This window comes from Rhineura floridana, chromosome 6 (genome assembly GCF_030035675.1).
Source record: "Rhineura floridana isolate rRhiFlo1 chromosome 6, rRhiFlo1.hap2, whole genome shotgun sequence".
NCBI classification, from domain to species: Eukaryota; Metazoa; Chordata; class Lepidosauria; order Squamata; family Rhineuridae; genus Rhineura; species Rhineura floridana.
Window position 1 is genome coordinate 126,898,479 of NC_084485.1, and position 19,296 is coordinate 126,917,774.

At 38.9% G+C, this 19,296-nt stretch overlaps 2 protein-coding genes across 12 annotated transcripts in view; one reads left to right on the forward strand and one right to left on the reverse strand.

Moving 5' to 3' along the window:
* Nucleotides 1–11,730, forward strand: part of ABCA4 (ATP binding cassette subfamily A member 4) — a 127,587-nt gene extending 115,857 nt beyond the window's left edge. Inside the window, 10 exon segments of the mRNA XM_061630653.1 lie at nt 1,205–1,237; nt 1,955–2,060; nt 2,173–2,247; nt 2,826–2,995; nt 5,433–5,475; nt 5,477–5,611; nt 7,374–7,489; nt 10,175–10,393; nt 10,395–10,419; nt 11,608–11,730. Coding sequence (XP_061486637.1) covers nt 1,205–1,237; nt 1,955–2,060; nt 2,173–2,247; nt 2,826–2,995; nt 5,433–5,475; nt 5,477–5,611; nt 7,374–7,489; nt 10,175–10,393; nt 10,395–10,419; nt 11,608–11,730 — 1,045 coding nt within the window.
* A 6,667-nt stretch (nt 11,731–18,397) lies between these two features.
* The window catches only part of LOC133387912 (very-long-chain enoyl-CoA reductase-like), a 37,437-nt gene continuing 36,538 nt past the window's right edge, over nt 18,398–19,296 (reverse strand). For 10 of the 11 annotated variants that reach the window (XM_061633746.1, XM_061633743.1, XM_061633752.1 and 7 more), the window contains 2 exons: nt 19,016–19,061; nt 18,398–18,929 (listed from right to left, as the gene is read on the reverse strand). In XM_061633746.1, the coding sequence (XP_061489730.1) occupies nt 18,802–18,929; nt 19,016–19,061 (174 nt within the window). In that variant the 3' untranslated portion in view covers nt 18,398–18,801. The remainder of the gene's footprint in view (nt 18,930–19,015; nt 19,062–19,296) is intronic. The other variant, XR_009763602.1, reaches the window with a different exon arrangement.

Consider the following 19,296-nt stretch of genomic DNA (forward strand, 5'->3'; position numbering starts at 1 on the left):
TCTGCGATAGTTAGCGATTTCTGATTTAAAATTTTTACATGGTTTTACTGTATGTGTATATATGTATATGATTATTTTAAACCACAGATTTTTTTAATGAATAATGGTATATTATATAAATAAAAACCCATCAGGGCTTCATTATGCACATTTGCACACTATCTGTGTAATCCACTTGTACCTGTACTCATCGCCTTTGTGCAGAAGCTCAGATTAATGAGTGGTGATCAGGAAGAGGAATAAGGGGTACAATCCCAAACCCCATCCTCTTCCACCAGTTTGCTGGTCATCTGAGTAAGGTTTATGCATCCTTGCAGTGCAGGGCTCATCTGCACGGTGATTTACTGTGTGTTTGGTACTACTCACATTTCCTTTTAATTTGCATGGTTCACATGATGTTACCGGCAAACAGAAGCTATCACACAGTTTCTCCCCTATAAATCCGTACTAACCCAGTCCACTGATAATATGAAAAAGGAAGAAAAAAAGTCTTCAGTCCATATCTTTCGTGCTTGCAGGCTCTTTGCTCCGTTGCTTTTAGGTGAGTGTGTCAATCATTCTTCTCTCCACGCCCCTATTTCCTCCTCCCTTCTTTCATTAGTTTTCTGTAGGCTGACAAGCAACTTCTGGCTGCTCTCCTCCCTTCTGTTGGCCTTTTTTATGTTGCTGCAAACAGTGCTGTTATTTTTCTTTTCCCCGTAACTTGTGCACAAAAGCATAACACTGCTCAAACAAATATTTGTATTTCAGCTGTAGCATACCAGTGAAAATACAAATAATTGCACTTCCAGGCTGTTGGGGTTTTTTTAAATGGAGCCTACTGCAGCTGGTAGAACAAACTGAGCATGCTCAGTTGCCAAGCAACCAGGGGGAGTGGAAATGTTAAATTAGAGGACGTGGTCATTAGGAAACTGTGATTGATCCTTCCCCTGTGTTTGCAGCTGTGTTTGCAGCTGGCATAGAGCCCTTACTGTGGACAGTGCAAATAGAAAAAGGAGGTAAAAATAGTGTCTTTAGTATGAAGTAATGCTCTTGTGTGGATAAGCCCAAAGTCTTCATCAGCAAAAATAGCCACAAAATTCCCAGATGCTTGTTTCAACAGTTCCCTGTGGTAAAGATATATAACTTGAGTCTGAAACAACCTGAACAAGTGTGGAATGTTAAACAATACAATATTTGTAATACTTTTCATTTTCTTTTGCAGTTTAAAGAGTAAATACTGGGTCAATGAGAAAAGGTAGGAAAACTTTGTAGCTTTTCTATTGAATTTTAGAGCCTAAAGGCTTTGCTTTGAAATGAATAACAGTAGCATAATATGACTAGTCCAGTGCTGTTCTGCCTGAGATATATATGGTGGACTATGGGTGATTTGGAGACAAAATGTATCTGCTTTATAATTATAGTCCACTGTCAAAATTGAGGAAATGAATAGATTTCAAGTAGAGATCTACTTCTTTTCAGGAAGAGAGACACATTTATTTTTAAGAGAGTGTTTAGTATGTTCAGCTATTTAAAGAAGGGTGGTGTTCTCCATAACCAATTAATGGTCACGTGGGGAGGAGAGCCTGGCTGGGAGTCCAGAGTCTGTGAGTTCAAATCCCCGCTCGTGTCTCCTGGGTGTCAAGAGCCAGCTAAAGATCACCCCACAGCAAGTGGCTCAGGGGTTATGTGCCCTGCCACCTGTGCAGCCATGGGCAAGCTGCATAGTTCCAAGGAGCCCAGTTGCCCCCCAGTTGGCAGTTGCAGACAAGGAAAGGGCTGGCTTGTGCAGCCGTGGGCAAGCTGAGCAGGCCCTAGCCAGCTGGGGAGGACTAGCCTCAGAGGGAGGCAATGGTAAACCCCCTCTGAATACTGCTTACCATGAAAACCCTATTCATAGGGTAGCCATAAGTCAGGATCAACTTGAAGGCAGTCCATTTCCATTTCCATTTCCATTTTTCACTCTTGTGTTTAGGTATGGAGGAATTTCCATTGGAGGAAAACTCCCTGTCCTTCATGTCCCTGGACAGCAAATTGTTGGTTTTCTGAGAGATCTCGGTCAAATGATGAACATAACAGGGGTAAGTAAGAATTGTTCTGATTTTAAGCAAATGTAAGCAATTGTTTCATGTTTATAGCACTAAAATATGTATACACTACAGAAAATGTTAGTTTTTGCTTTCTGTTATGTAGGGTGAAGCAACAATGGCTGTCTCTAAAGAAATATCAAATTTGCTTAAGTATATGGAAACTGAAGACAATGTTAAGGTATTTTAAATCTTTAAGACAAAACTGTATTATGTTTTGAAGCACTATAGCAGGGTGGGGAGCCTGCGGCTTTCCAGATGTTTTTGGACTCCAACTCCCATGTTCCCTGACCACACTGGCTGTGGCTGATGGGAACTGTAGTCCAACAACAACTGGAAGGTCACAGCCTCTCCATCTCTAAACCCTAGAATCGTGCAAAAACTAGCTGAGAAGAGATAAATGCCAGGATAGGAAAAATGAACATTCACACCAGGGGGAACAATGGCTTTATCATATTACCTTCAATTCTGAAAAGAAAAGAAAGAATAAAATCCAACTTAGAAAGCTAGAGAGATGAGAAAGGGAGACAGGTTTTTTTTTTGTTTTAAGGGAAAGGCAAGCATGAATATAGCAGATTTAAGAAATGAAATATGTAGGGTGATTATCACATATTTCATGGCATATGAAATATTACCCCAGCAAACTTCCCAAAATCTTGGCATATTTTCACTTATGTAGCCAGTTGGTGAAATAAACAAGGTAAATAAACTTGTTATATGCTAATTCAAGTTGCTAATGGGCTATCCTAACTCTTGCAGGTGTGGTTTAACAACAAAGGCTGGCACGCCATGGTCAGTCTTCTCAATGTAGCCAACAATGCAATCCTGAGAGCCAGTCTGCAGAAAGGGAAAGACCCTGAGGAATATGGGATAACGGCTATCAATCACCCACTGAACCTCACTAAGGAGCAGCTCTCTGAAGTTACTGTGTAAGAAGAAGAAGTGTCCTGTTCTATTTTTCTACCCCTCCATCTTGCTGGCCTGGGCACTGGAGCTTGAAACATGCCTGTAGTCAAGTTCAAAATATTTCTGCTATTTTCCCTAAGTGTGATGCAAAAAACAAGTTACTCCTTAATTTCTCTGAAGAAAGAACCTATCCTTCCATTTAGCCATAGGTTTGTGAGGAACCGAAGGCTGCTTCCAGATGGTAGTTTATTGTGGAATTGATGCTGCTTATGAATGCAGTGATTTTTTACAGTGTCTGCATGCTGCTGTCATCATCATAAAAATGCCAGCCCATACTTGTTTTACGTTTAATCTGGATTTCCTTTTACTTCAGAAAATCCAATGAATAAAAATAATATGTTAATACATCTGCAGTCACTGTTGGTGTGGAAACATGTTAGTACATTTTTATGGGTCTGTGGGCTTGTCACATTTGTGATGATATTTTGATGGGTAACTTCTAACACCACACCGCTAACTGCCATTTGCTCCTTATCTGTGCACAGTCTAGTCATTTTGGTTTTGGTGGCCCAAACGATACAGACAGACTTATTTCCACCAATTGGCACATGCTTGGAGGAGCTGTTCTCTCAACGTTGCCACACAGTACATGCGGGGGATTGCTTCAGAGACTGTAACCGCAACATATACATCAGGGTTGTTTTTTTAAAAAAAAAATAAGACAGAGGTCTCGCAGAAAACATTTTCTTTATCACTGTTGCAGAAGTCTTAGTCCGGTAAATATAACTTTTGCACAAGAGCTCAGAATTATTATTTTTTTAAAAAAATGGAAATGGATATTGTTGAGGGTTTAGGGTTGCGATGGATGATTTCTATGAGTCCCCTTCCAACCTCTGATTGGAACCCTGCACTTGGAGGTGGGCTCTGCAGTAGAGAAACCTGCTTCTTGTCAGATGAGTCTCTTTTGTTAATCTAATAGAGTGGGCAGGTGGGTTAATGGGTCTATCAAGTGTCCATTAATTGGTGAATGGGCCAGGGAGATCCTATTGTTATTGAAACTCTTCAGGAGAGCCCCATCCCCTTCCTGAGTCAAGGAGAGGCTTGTGTTTTGAGCTGAGTCTGAAAGGCTGGGAACTAGAGGCAGGCAGAAAGGCAGGCTCTCTGCACCATGGCTTTAGGGTGCCTCCTTGTAAGCCTAATGGAAAATGCAAGATCTATTGGATTTCTAATGCCTTGAACCCCTCCATCTTAAGCTCAGGTTGGAATGTGTGTAAATAAACAAACCATATTTCATAAAGACACCACAGTCTCTGCGGACCTTCTTTCCAAGGAAACCCAACCCCTGGAAATCTCTCACCGCTCGGAGATTTGGGGTGGCGCGCAACAATATTATACAAACATTGTAAATATAATTTAAATAAAATAAGTTAATAATGGGAAACACATGGCTGCTTTTCCTCAGCTTTACGAAATACACAATGTGATGTTGCCACACTGCAAGTTTCCCTTTCCTCACAAGTGACAGCCAGTGATGTTGAGCAAGGAACTCACAGTGCAGTTGTGTCATGTATTTTGTAGTATTAGATGTTACTCAAGGAGACAGGAGGAAGAGAAGATCTGAGGCTGCTGTTTTTTGATGGCAGATATGCACATATCCTGTCACATTTAGCTCTAGCAGGTGAGGGCCTCCTACAGATACCATCTTATCAGGAGATCCATTCTGCACAACACAGGAAGTGGGCCTTTAGTGTTGTGGCACCGACTCTTTGGAATTCCCTCCCCTTAAATATTAGACAGTCATAGTCATAGTCACATAAACTTTATTGTATATAGGCAAAGGCCTTAACAATATATACAAGTATTGGTTAAATGGCCCTTCTGGTCAAAACACACGTTAAAAATAAGACATTCATTAAAAGACATTCATTAAAAAAAGAAGAAACACTCGGACCTTGGGGTAGGATTTTATATTACCACTAAATTCTTAATGTGGTGGGCCCTCAACTTCTTGGCTGCCAGTGCAAACTGGGCTACAGAGTATGTGATAAATAAATATTTATCGGCTAAAAGTTCCACTACCACTTCTTGGGGCGTTCAATCGGAAAGCAACCGAATAATATATTATAGATATTTTCCCCTCGGGTCTGAATACAGGGGGCAATATTAGACAGGCACCATCCCTGTTGCCTTTTTGGTGACTATTGAAGACCTTTAGGGTGTTTTATTTTTAAGATGTTTGTTTCGTCTTTGAGATGTTTTAAGAAGTCTTTAATGTTTTGTCCCTTGTTTGCCGCCCTGGAATCCTTCTGTGAGGAAGGATGGGACAGAAATTTAAACAACAACAACAATAATATGCAATTCACAGCCTTCTAACAATGATTTATGTTGCCTTTTCCCATTCTTGATCATTAGCGCTCTCTCTCTCTCGCTCTCTCTCCCTCCCCCCTTTTCTTGTGGCAGGCTGACCACTTCAGTAGATGCTGTTGTTGCCATCTGTGTGATTTTTTGCCATGTCTTTCATCCCAGCTACCTTTGTTTTTTATCTTATCCAAGAATGAGTGACAAAAGCCAAGCACCTCCAGTTTGTCAGCGGTGTGAGCCTTTCTGTTTACTGGTTTACTAATTTCCTCTGGGACATCATGAGTAAACACAAAGAACTCCTTTAGCCCAGTGGTAGGACTCATACTTTGCACATAAAAGGTTGTGGGTCAAATTCTGGCATCTCTAGGCAGAGGTCAGAAAGAACCTTGGAAAGTAGCTGCCAGTCAACATAAATAGCACTGAGCTAGATAGGCCAACAAACTAAGCCCGGTATAAGGCTTCATCCTGTGCTGCTCAGGTTTATGTTGCTTATACTTTGAAGTAGAGCCCTTATCCCAGTCTGTGTCAGTGTTGGAATTGCTTTTTCAGATGTTTTTAAAGCTTTTTTAAAAAGATGTTTTTAAAGCTGTTTTGTTTTAATATATTTTAATGCCTGTTTTTATTATGTTTTATAGTTTTTGTTTGCTGCCCTGAGCTCTTACTGGGGGGAAAAGGGCAGGATATAAATTTTATATAAGGGCGGGATATAAATTTTATTTATTTATTTATTTTATTTATTAGTCGCCCAACTGGCTGGCTGTCCAGCCACTCTGGTCGACGTACAACATAGACATACAATACGTAGGCATTAAAAATCTAAAAACAATAAAGATAAAATCTAACCCACCCCAAAAGCCTGCCTGAAGAGCCAGGTCTTCAAGGCCCAGCGGAAGCTAATCATAGAAGGGGCATGGCGGAGATCATATAAATTTTATAATAATAATAATATACAAGGGGCTGCCTTTGGTTCAGAAACTGCAGCTGGTACAGAATTTGGCAGCCAGATTGTTGACTGGGGTAAGTTGGTCCACACATATAACTCCAATTCTGGCATGCCTGCACTGGCTACTGATTAGTTTCCACGCTCAATTAATTCAAAGTGCTGGTTTTGACCTATAAAGCATTATGTGGCTCAAGACCTCAATATCTCAAGGACCGCCTCTCCCCATACGAACCAGGATCCTTAATTTGTCATCAGATACCCTTCTTCGTGTGCCCCCTCCATGGAAAGCTTGGAGGGTGGCAACATGAGAATGGGCCTTTTCAGTGGTGGTCCCCTACCTGTGGAATGCTTTCACCAGAGAAGGCATGCCTGGTGCCATCTCTATCCATCTTTAGGTGGCAGGCAAAGACCTTCCTCTGCACTCAGGCCTTTTGCCCTTGATGTATGCTGTCCTAGTTATTCTGTTTTGTTATTTGATGGATTTTAAGTTTTTATTGATTATTATGTATGGCTTTTAACATATTGATGAGTTTTATTGAGTTAGTGTGTTTTTATATATGATTCGTGTTTTAATTTTGTGTATGTTTTAAATCTGTTGTAAGTTGCCTAGAGACTGTTCGGTATTAGGCAACTAACAAATGATGATGATGATGATAAAAATAAAAATAATAATGTTAAATAGAATACCTTATTCCAACAGAGCTCCAGCTCTTTCTAATCAGAGAAAATAAGTCCAATCCATTTGAAGTGGTATAACCTTCCATTTAAAATTTCATTGTAATTTATATGGCTGAATCAGTGTTGAATCAGACCATTGATTCACCTGGTTCTAATTAACAGTGGCTCACAGAGGCAGAGGCTTTCCCCAGCACTGCCCCCCCCAAATCCTTAAACTGAGTTGCCAGAGCTCACTGTAACACCCTAACTTATAGCAATGTTTTGCCCATTACTTACAGTGCAGCTAGCCCCCCACTCTGAGGGCCTGATCTGACCCCCACCAGCAAATTTTTCTAAGCTGGTGTAAATCTAGGAATATGATTTTAAATAACTTCAAACTGTTTTTCCCATGAACTTCTATTTTCTTTCCCCTGTGCCAGGTGAATTATACAGTGAGTGCTAGCTTGATAGTGGGATTATTTATTGGTTTCAAAAAGAAAGCATACACATCACCAAGCAACCTTCCTGCACTTATTGCATTGCTACTTCTATATGGGTACGTAAATTCAATAATTCCTAACAAGGCCATTATCAAGGCAGTAACAGACTTGCACTGTGTACAAACCATGCTTTTAAAGCATATTGCTTCCCCTAAAGAATACTGGGAAATGTAGTTTACCCCTCGCAGAGCTACAATTCCCAGCACCCTTAACAAACTACAGTAGGCATTTGCTTTAAATATATGGTGTGTACACAGCCATATTCAAAATATGGATATCTGATATCGAGTGGTGTCTTGTTTCATAAAGATACAATCAAGGATACTAAATCTTTATGTGTTAGTTAAATTTCTCATCATTAGAAAGAAATGAGTAAAACATGTTTCATAGAAACTGATGCTTTAAGGAAATATCGATATTTAACAAGCAGATTTTCTTCCAACTATCTAAATGATATTTACAATAAAGATACAATACAGTTGTTGTTATGTGCCTTCAAGTTGATTACAACTTATGGCAACCCTATGAATCAGCGACCTCCAAGAGCATCTGTCATGAACCACCCTGTTCAGATCTTGTCAGTTCAGGCCTGTGGCTTCCTTTATGGAATCAATCCATCTGTTGTTTGGCCTTCCTCTTTTTCTACTTCCTTCTGTTTTTCCCAGCATTATTGTCTTTTCTAGTGAATCATGTCTTCTCATTATGTGACTAAAGTATGATACCTGAGTTAAATTCAGTTTTTCTCTGGGGGTCTAGTTGTTTCACCACTTCTAATGCAATAATCCTGTCTGTTTTTCAATGACCTATAATGTCTGAGGAAGGATTTAGATTAAACCAAACTCCAAGCTTTTACTTTTTTCTGTTTTATTTAAGAACTTTATGTCCTGCCTGTTCTTCAAGGAGATTCAAGGTGGCTAATACCTCAAGAATTAAAATAATACAAAAGAAACAAATTCCAAGTTAAACCCCATTGTACAGTCAAAATAATATGCATCTATTCCAGCAGAACTCAAAACAAACATAGAACTAACAGTGATTTTAACACAGCTGATAAGATTTTTCTCTCTTTAAATCAGATCTGAGTTTCCAATAATAATAGGTGGCTGCTTTTTAAAGCAAATATTAGTGTTTTATTTATTTCTTTGGTGGCTTATAAAATGTGAAAACTTTTGACTTCAAATAATACCAGTCATTATTTATTAAATTTATATCCCGCCCTTCTTCCCAGAAGAAGACCAGGGCAGTAGACAAAACACTAAAAACACTCTAAAAACAGCTTAAAAACAGACTTTAAAATATATTGAAACAAAACATCTTTTGAAACATCTTTAAAAAAAACTTTAAAAACATCCAACACAGATGCAGACTGGGATAAGGTCTCTTCTTACAAGGCCTGTTGAAAGAGGAAGGTCTTTAGTATGCACTGGAAAGATAACAGAGATGGTGTCTGTCTAATATTTAAGGGGAGGGAATTCCAAAGGGTAGGCACCACAACACTAAAGGTCTGCTTCCTATGTTGTGCAGAATGGACCTCCTGATAAGATAGATCTGCAGGAGTCCCTCACCTGCAGAGTGCAATGATTGACTGGATATATAAGGGATAAGATGATACTTCGGGTATCCTGGTCCCAAGCTGTATAGGTCTTTGTACACCAAAACCAGAACCTTGAACTTGGCCCAGTAGGTAATGGGCAGCCAGTGCAACTTTTTCAGCAGCGGGGTGACATTTTGGTGATACCCTGCCCCAGTGAGCAGTCCTGCTGCCACATTTTGCATCAGCTGCAGCTTCTGGATCAGTCTCAAGGGCAGCCCCACATAGAGTGCATTACAGTAATCCAGCCTGGAGGTTACCAGTGCATGAACAACAGTGGTCAGGCTATCCTGATCCAGAAACGGCCTCAGCTGTCTTACCAGCCAAAGCTGGTAAAAGGCACTCCTAGCCACTGAGGTCACTGGGCCTCTAGCAACACAGATGGATCCAGGAGTTGCTGGAGAAAGAGTGGGGAGTGCTGTTGCACTCATGCCCTACTTGTGGGCTTCCCAAAGGCATCTGATTGGCCACTGTGTGAACTGAATGCTGCACTTGATGGACATTAGGATCTAATCTAGCAGAACTCTTTGTTTGTATTATCTTGCTGTGACAGAACACATTACTAAAATGAGTTTATAGCACTCCCTCTCCATCACTTTTAACACACTCCAAATCAGTTCTATTAAAACTGGATATGGAGCTATTTAATTATTGAGCTGGGACCATATTTTTTCCTCAATACAAGGAACCCAAAGGAGCTAGCAATACAAATGTATTATGTGATATCATTTGCCATGAGACTACATACGTTTGTTGTTATCAGTAGACTAGAAAATAGTTATTTATGGCTAGTACCTGGTTTTGTCTGTACCAACTCACTTTCATATGATCACACTGAAAACAGCATGAGGACCCAGTCTGTTATCCCTGCTAATCATTTCAGTTCCTATATTTTGTGAATGGCAGTACCTCATTAAAGAGTTACTAAGTTTTCTGCAATGGCCCTTCTATGCATTTTGGAATGACTCCTCGTGTTCTTCCAACTTCACCATGTCTTTTTCTCTTGCTTCGTTATTGGCACCTTTTCTTTTAAGTTCAGATTAAGGGTGTAAGAAAGCTTGGCATATATCCAATTTCCAATATACATGGCTGATAAATGACTATTCCCTACCTAAGTAGAGAATGTTAATAAACCATGGGCATTTCACAGATATGGAGATGGCTACATCACCATGAAAATCAAGGCTCCTGAACCCGGATTGCCTCCGGATCTAAGCTTAGCTGAGCAGTTCATTCAAGTTAACTTCCCAGGCAATGTACAAAAGGAAAAGCACTACAACATGCTCCAGTACCAGGTATGCACCTACTCGTTGGCCAGGATCTTCTGCCTGATTCTCTCCAACAAGGACAACCTGAATATCGAAGAATACTGTCACACAAACTATCCTGGATCAGGTAAGAGGAAATATAATGAAAATGGAAAAATAATTCACCTTAAAAATGCAAGCCCAACTAGAAACCAGCCAAATGTGTTAGGTTTTGGTAACACACAATTTTTAAAACTGTGCTTCTAGATTTATAGCTAGTGTGTGTTCATCTGAAACTAGAGAGTGGAGTTGATTTACATAAGAGATAATGGTGGTCAGTCACTTTTGCAGACATAATGTACCAAGATAATATGCTCCCATACTTGCCATAATAATGGTTTTGGTTTCACAAGACTGTCCTGCATTCATAGAACAAAGAGATTAATTTAGTTCTTTACAATCCTTGTACATATTTAATGCAGACAGTATAAAAATAAACTAATTTGAAATGTGGTGTTGGAGGAGAGCTTTGCGCATACCATGGACTGCAAAAAAGACAAATAATTCGGTGTTAGAACAGATTACACCAGAACTATCTCTAAAAGCTAAAATGATGAAACTGAGGTTATCATACTTTGGACACATAATGAGAAGACATGATTCACTAGAAAAGACAATAATGCTGGGGAAAATGGAAGGGAGTAGAAAAAGAGGAAAGCCAAACAAGAGATGGATTGATCCATAAAGGAAGCCACAGACCTGAATTTACAAGATCTGAACAGGGTGGTTCATGACAGATGCTCTTGGAGGTCACTGATTTATAGGGTCGCCATAAGTCGTAACTGACCTGAAGGCACATAACAACAAACAATAATTATAAAAGATCTTGTTTATAAAGAGGCTTTATGTCAGGCCACCTCGTAATGGCTTTCCTCATTAAGCATGCTGCTACTTCTAACAGGTCAGACTGCATGTGAATTTGGGGGACAGCATATTGTCCCTGCGTTTCACTCTGGATCTTAGGGAGACAAATTCTTTTGAGATTGCTGAGCAACATCTGGATTGGCCCTCCAGATGTTGCTGGACTACAACTCCCATCATTCCTGAACATTGGCCATCATCCCTGACCATTGCTGGTTGGGGCTGATGGGAACTGGGAGAGCCATAGTTTAGTCCCCCCCCCACTTTAGAGATCTGTGTGGTGAAGTGTGGAGAGATCTTTCCAAGCTTAACAACTGAGTTATGATTCATCTTTGTTCTTGACATTTTCACAGAGATTCTGGATTTTCCTAACAAAAGCAGTTCTGATTATACATTTTCTGGTTCCTTTCCACAGGTTTTTGTGAACTTTGCTAAACAACAGCTAGAGGATGAGGAAATTCCTCTGCACCCTCATGCAGCAGGAGCTAATAGAGAGGTGAAGGGGACCTCTGCTTTCTTTCAGCAGACAACTGCATAGAGAAGCTCTGCAGTAGCTGAAATAAAGTCTCCAACAGCTAAGGTCCATGCCACAGCAGAACACTACAAATACTGAATAAACTTCCCACAGGCACAATACTTTTAATACCTTCTCTACTGTGGCCCTGTATCTCTGGAGCTCTCTTCCAAAGGAAGTATGTATGACCCCATCTTTGTTAAACTTTTACACAGGCCTAAAAAACTTTTGTTTTTTCAGTATGGAGTGGTGTGCTGGGCTTTTAAACAGTTTTTAGTTTTGTAAACTATTGTTCTGAACGTATGTAATTTTCCTTATGTTTGTAAGCTGCCTTGGGATGGCTTTGTCCTAAAAAGCAGCTTATTCATTTCTTAAATAAATTTAAACAAAGCACAACCTAGTTTTAGGAATTCGAGATTGGAACAGTGACGGGGTCATATGAGTAGGTACTAAGCTTGGTCAAAATCCTTCTGTAATATGACCGTGTGTGTGTGTGTGCGTGCGTGCGTGTACTTTTTAAACCAAGGATGCATATCCATCACTTCCTGTTTCATTCTGAAATAAAAAGCAGAAACAAGCACAGATGTTAATTTGAAACATCTATACTTAAGGCAAAGCTGTGAACAGAATTTAAGCTTTGGATCAAATTTGGACTTGATAGCACAAATCTTAGCATTTTCAATTTCACCCTAAGGAGGACTCCCACTGCCAGCTATGGAGTGGCAACATTTTATGTTTGCATAGGAAACATTTTGTCTCCTGTGGCCTTCATTTACACTTGTGGCTCACTTCTGCTAGATTACAATTGTAACTTAAAAATAAACTGTCAGCAGTTGAGGTGAACATTCCAAGGTTGGATGCTACTTAAATCCCACTTAAAACATAATTAAAATGTACCGGTGGTGGAGTTTTGAATTTGTGCCATTTTTCCTACCATAAAAATCTTGTTGGAGCAGATTTGAATTTGTGTGCAGCTCTCAGTGAAGTCAATAGAAAACCATGTAGAAGAGATCCCCAATGTGCTATTGATTTTTACATCTTTTTAAAAAAGATTTATGAAGCAGGAATGTTGCATTATGAGAGGCGCAATTTGTGCTGCTCTGATCTCTAAATTATAACCACTGTGATGGCTGTATTGAAGGTAAACATTTTAAAAATAGCTTTCTGTTTTCAATTATATTGGAGAGAAGCAAATTAAGTCTCAGTTATCTTCATGGCACAATTGCTGCCAGAAATGGAAACTACATGTATGGAAAGCTTCTGAAGAACTGGCTCCCTATATTATTTGGCGGGGGGCGGGAGAAGGTATTTCAACCACACCAGCACAGCTGTTTTTTTGAGTGAGTACACTGAGTGGTTAAAGCCAGTGGCGGCTGAAGCATCTTGGACAGCTCCATTAAAGTTCGGACTAAAAACCAAAGCAGATTTCACTGCCCCACTGACGTGGAACCATTAGCTGCCACTGGTTAATACTCCTCCCCATGAGGTCGGTGAAAAGCTGCTTAGTCAACTACTGCCTCTGTGTTTCCCTCCCCCAGAATTAACCACACCACAGACAGTTCATCTGAATAACTGTGTCCAGTGTCACACTTAAGATCTAGACAAATTGGAATGGGTGCAGAGGAGGACAACACAACCGGTCAAGGGTATAGAAATCAAGTCCTATTAGGAAAGGTTGAAAGAACTGGGAATAGCCTGAAGAAGACAAGGCTGGGGGAGGAGGCACACACAGCTCTCAAGGGCTAACATATAGAAAAGAGCAAAGAGTTGTTCTTTGCTACCCTAGACAGCAGGACTAAATAACTCTGTCGGGCTTAAGTTGTAAGAGTGTACATTTCAGTTGAACATTAGGAGAAACTAAACATTAAGTGTAGTTCAACAATGGAAGCAATTAGCAAGATAGGGTGATGGGGACTCTCTTCTGCTGGAGCTCTTAATGCAGAGGCTACACAGCCAGCTATGGGGATCTCTAGCTCTAAATTTCCTTCACTGTACAGGACTAAATGGCCCACAATTCTAAATCTATGAGTCTAACACAGCTTTGCAAGTCACATTGAACATTCTTAATAGAAAGGTGACTCATAAATGTAGAACTAAATAAACTTGAATAAGGCCTTAAAAGTCATTGTGATTTGCTGTTTTCCATCTGCTAACATCTCACAAACCACGTTTTTCAGACACAATTTGGTGTGTAACAAACAGTTCTCTATTGTATTTGTATGTGTGAGGCTGTGAAAAGAGACGGAGGTTTTTATTTTATAGTGGGTTTTTTTTAACTTGGAAAAAGTTGGGCATAAAACAAACTATAAAACGTCACCAACCAGCTTCGTTATGTCTTCTATTGCTATAATTATTTGGACAGTATTCAAAATATAAGCTTGAATTTATTGCATATTATCTCTTTACAAATAGTTGCAAAAAATCTATACATCGTTTCTAGAGAAATAAACTTTGTCAGGAAACAGTCAGAGCCTCTTTGTTAATAAAGTCTTACATTTAAGTTCTTAAAAGCTTAAGACAGGATTATATTACATTCATTTGTTAACGTTATTTGCACAGGGTCTTCTTAAACACACTGAACACTATGGAAAAATATTCCCCATATTTCCTTGTATTCTGGCACATTTGAAGAAAAGTATTTGAGAACTGCACTTCAGTACCCATGTTTACAAGTACATGTGCAGCCCACTCCTATATGCATGTTTATTTGAAAGTAAGACCCAATGAGTTCAACAAGGCTTATGCGCAAGTAGGCATGCACAGTGCAGCATAAAGTATTTTCCAAAAAAGAGAAATGCAAGTAGAATAATCACATGATATAGCCATGTGGGAAGTGCATAACTTCAGACTGTGGGAAATGTCTGAATGCTTCTTCCACATAAAAAGACATCCTGAATGTATTTATTTAAAATATTTCTAGAGCACTGTTACAGTTAAACCCCCTCAAGGCACCTTACAAAATAAAAAAGATACAAAAATCATAACATCAAGCCCACAAATATTAAAATCCAATACAAAATACAGCTAAAATTATCAGCCACCCAATATAACAACAACCCAAGAGAGAGCATGCTAAATGTAGCATGCTAGGACTAGCCAGACAAAACCCCTTTTCCCTTCATGTTCAACTTTTCTATATGCAGGGAGTTTCTTAGAATGAAAAACATTTGGATAGGTAGCCCTCACCCTGCAGGCTGAAATGGTAATTTCCAACAGTATATTCCTAGTAACAAATGGTTATATTGAATGTATAGACTATGCCGTTCTCATGTCTAATAATCTCTTTCTAACACTGTCATCTATGTTGCAGAAAGTATCTGCCACAGCAGATGCCTGATTTGAAGCAACCCATATCGCTTTCTTTGCCTCAGTTTTGGGATCCAATTAGTCCAGAGCCTTCAGGTGTTTCCAGACTATTAGTATTTTTGTGGGATTCAGTCACATACTGGCCAATTCTGGTTGCACATTTATAATTGATTAGGAGGTCTTGTGCAACAAACCCACTTCCCCCAAAGATTGTGCTTTTGTGATAAGTGAGAGGAAAATGCACTGGAAAGTGTGGGATAACACTTGCTTTGATGTAACGTCATCTAGCCTCCCCACAAAAACAATAATATCAGAGTAAATGCTCATTAAATAGCCAATTTTGCCTACTCTCCCTGAAAACAAATCAGGATGAATACTAAACAAACAGGTCATCTGGAAGTGCCCTTCCTTGTAGTGGTCTCAGAACATGTAGCTCTGTGGAATTCCAGACTACTTTATGGCAACTTCTCATGCTTCGTTTTTGCCACAGGGCTTAGCCCCTGCACCTTTACTAAAAGCGTGCCCTCTCTGCAAAAGTATATACCTCAACCAAACATAGTGAAGTTAGCTCTGAACACCCTCCAAAGCTAAGAAGACAACCGGGGTGGGGGGAAGCAATCAAAATTGAATCCTATAAATTTAGAAATGCAGGAGAAGTGGATATGGGAATGGACTTAGACCCCTCTCAGTGGAATAAAATGTGGTCTTTGTGCCCCCTCTGATCAGTCTCTGCCAATGTTTGGGAGAACACGTTAAAAGTTATCCACTGATGGTTCTTAACCCCAGTGACATTGACCCGCATTACTCGATCAGGTTCTCCTTTGTGTTGGTGGGTCTGTGGGGACGGGGACACTTATCATATGATTTGGAATTGTCAGTATATTTTTGAGTTTTGTTGCGCAGTTATTAGAGAAATTATTTCAATTATTGGACTGGAAGTTACTTTAGATCCTAGACTGTGTCTGCTCTCTATTTTTGTTAGCTCTAATGCAGAGTTACCGTATAAGGAGTTAATCATTTATTTGTTAACTGCAGCACGATTAACTATAGCCCAGGGCTGGAAAGATGCCCCTTCAGTTTCATTGGAGATTTGGTTTCAAAAATCCCTTTTCCTTGCAGTTTCTGAAAACTTATTGCCTCAAGGAGCTTAAAGGTCTAGCGGATCCTATGGACTCACTGCCATATGGTGGCCATTTATGACTTATGCGGAAAGACAAACACATGGATGGATAGTTCCGACAAAATAAGTTTTTATTTGGTTCTCCTGAAGACCGGTAATCAGTATTCCCCTCTTCTCTTTAATATTAGATATTCTATTTTCTCTTCTCTTCCTATCCCCATAGATATACTCGGTGTTTTCTGTTTATAGACGGTATTTCCCTTTGTATCATTAATAATATCAGTTCAATTCTTCCATCTGCTTAGTTGAGATTTATGTTATTTTATATTTGCTATTTTCAAAATTTTTCTTCTGTTTCTTCATTAGTCTGTATTGTAGGGTATTTTGAATAGAGGTTGTTTAAATTAAAAAAAAATGAATCCTACACATTTAGAAATGCTGGGAGAAGTCCCGGGTAGGGAGAAACGAAGAGATTAACCTCAAAGCCTATTTTTGTTGGGACGACCAGATCTCATTAATTTATGGGACGAGGTCCAGCCGACGAAGGTGGGACGGATTTTTAACAACAAGCTCTATCTGGAAAAGCGAACGTTCATCTTATCTTCTAAGAGAGAACGCACTAACAGGCAAGCACCCTTCTTTCTATATTTTTCTTTTACTTGACTTAAATTGTTGCTGTTTAAAAGAGATTTGCCAGATTGATCGGTTTTTGACATCTCACTGGGGAGCCATAACTTCTCTCTGCTACTCACTAATTAATAGCTTATCTCTGTTTTTGTTGCAAAAAGCTGTCCTGGATTTGCATTCTAAAGATATACACTGAAGAGGGATTTCTATTCCAGATTTTTATTTTGAAGAATATTATATTGCCTGAGACTACTCTCTTTTTGGTCTATTTTATTTTGACGAATCTGTTTTCTGACGACCGCCATTAATTGTTTCGATCCTGGGAACTGCATTTTGTTTACTTAAACATGGAGAGATAAGGCTGTCTGCTCTGTTTATACTGTGATGTCACCAAGTTTGGAGTATTAACCCAATTGTTGCTGAAATAAGAAGTGGTTTTCCTATATTTTTCTTTTAAAATGGCAATTAAGAAAGTGGCTGAGAAGCTGGAAATAACTATGTTTCAGAAAATAATGGATGAGATTGAGATAACGAAACAAAACCTGCGACAGGGTTGTAAGGAGCTGAAAATTGAATTGAGTAAAATGAAGCAGGAGATTAAAGATATAGGGGTCCCTGTGAGAGAGGTGACCCTGGAAGGGGTCCCTGTGAGAGAGGAGACCCCGGAGATTGGAACAAACGTGGAACAGGAAAAAGATTTGGAGTCTATGGACTTTAGAAACAAAATTTATTGTTTGGAGACACAGGAGATTAAAGACATAGGGGTTCTTGTGAGAGAGGAGACCCTGGAGACTGGAACAGGGGTCCCTGTGAGAGAGGAGACCCTGGAGACTGGAACAGGGGTTCCTGTGAGAGAGGAGATCCCGGAGATTGGAACAAACGTGGAACAGGAACAAGACTTGGAGTCTATGGACTTTAGAAATAAAATCTATTGTTTGGAACTCAATGTTATCTCTGAAGAAATTAATGAAGATTCTAGAGATAAAGTTATCAATGGCATGGATAATCTTCTGGACTGGAATGATGTGATGGAGCCCAATATAGAGAAAATCTATGGAATTAACTGCAGCCATGTGACAATGGAAAAACTTTCAAGAGATGACCCAGTGTATTTTGAAAAAAAGAACAGAGATATGATTTTACAGCAGTATTTCAGCAACCTATTCAGAATGGATGGCAAGAAAATATTTGGGATAGAGGTAATTCCCATCAGACTCTTACTATATGACTATGGCTTTGACAGCAAGATTATTATGGAATACTGATAATGGAAGATTGGATACTGAAATTACTGGACTTAACAAGACTACTGAAGATGGAAGATGGAAAATGGAACTAATAGGGATAATAGAACAATGGCTACTGAAATTACTGAACTTAACAGATTCTGATGTGATGGATTAATTGAAATGTTTATTTTGACTATGGTTATGACAATAAGATTATCATAATTAGTAATGAGATGGATTAATCGATATGCTTATCTGGAAAAAAAATTGATAGATATATTTCTTAAAGAATTGAAACCTCTCTTTGACTTTTTGTGGAAAGAATAAAGTAATGTTTATGAGATTTGATGATTAAGTAAGATAACTACTGGAGGAAAGTGATTTTATAATATGACTTAAGAGACAGGATTGTTATATATTATAGACTTATAACTGATTTGATCTTTGACAAATGGGAAGTCAATATTTTACTCTTTATTTTTTATTTTTGTTTTTTTTTTCTTTTTTTCTTTTTGTTTAACTATTTTTGATTTTGTTTTTTGTCTTTGAATGTTTTATGATTTTGTCTTGTATGTTTTATGAAAATCTGAATAAAAATTATTGAAAAAAAAAAATAGAAATGCTGGGAGAAGTAGCTTTTGAGCCCATAAAATTTCACACTGGAGAGTAGTTTCTGCATGCTCCTGGAACACCTTGCATAAATTATCTTTATATTGTAATGTATTTCCTTTGCCTATGGTTATGTCCATACAGCCTGATCCACTTTGTTTCTTATAAATGAATGAAAAAACAACAACCCAACAACCTTTGTTCTTACAATAAGAAAGGAATGATAGACATTCTAAGGCTAGGATAATCCTTAAACTCTCGTATATAGGTGCAGTGTTTATCTTTTGCCCAGATTGTCATCTGAATGAAACAGAGTAAGGTGAACAGTCCCACTGCAAGAGAAAGAGATAAACAAGGTCAACATTTATAAGATATTCTAGTCGGAATACGATCCCAAAAATGTAAGAATACTATTCACCTGGAACACACTGAGTCATGATAGTAAAGCCAATCCAAGTCCCCAGCTGTAAAGGCAAAGAATATTCAGAATTATTTAACACGATAAAAATTGCTAAAACAACCTAGTCCCTTAAAATAAAATAAAAATGCATGCAAAACATATCTATTTCTAATACCAACTTGTGAAAACAAAAGCAATTAAACAATAAAATACAATCAAACAAGCAACTGGAGCTGTTTGGATATATGAGCTGTAATCCAGCCAGGCACATTCTCATATAGGGTTTGTTTCTGCATCCT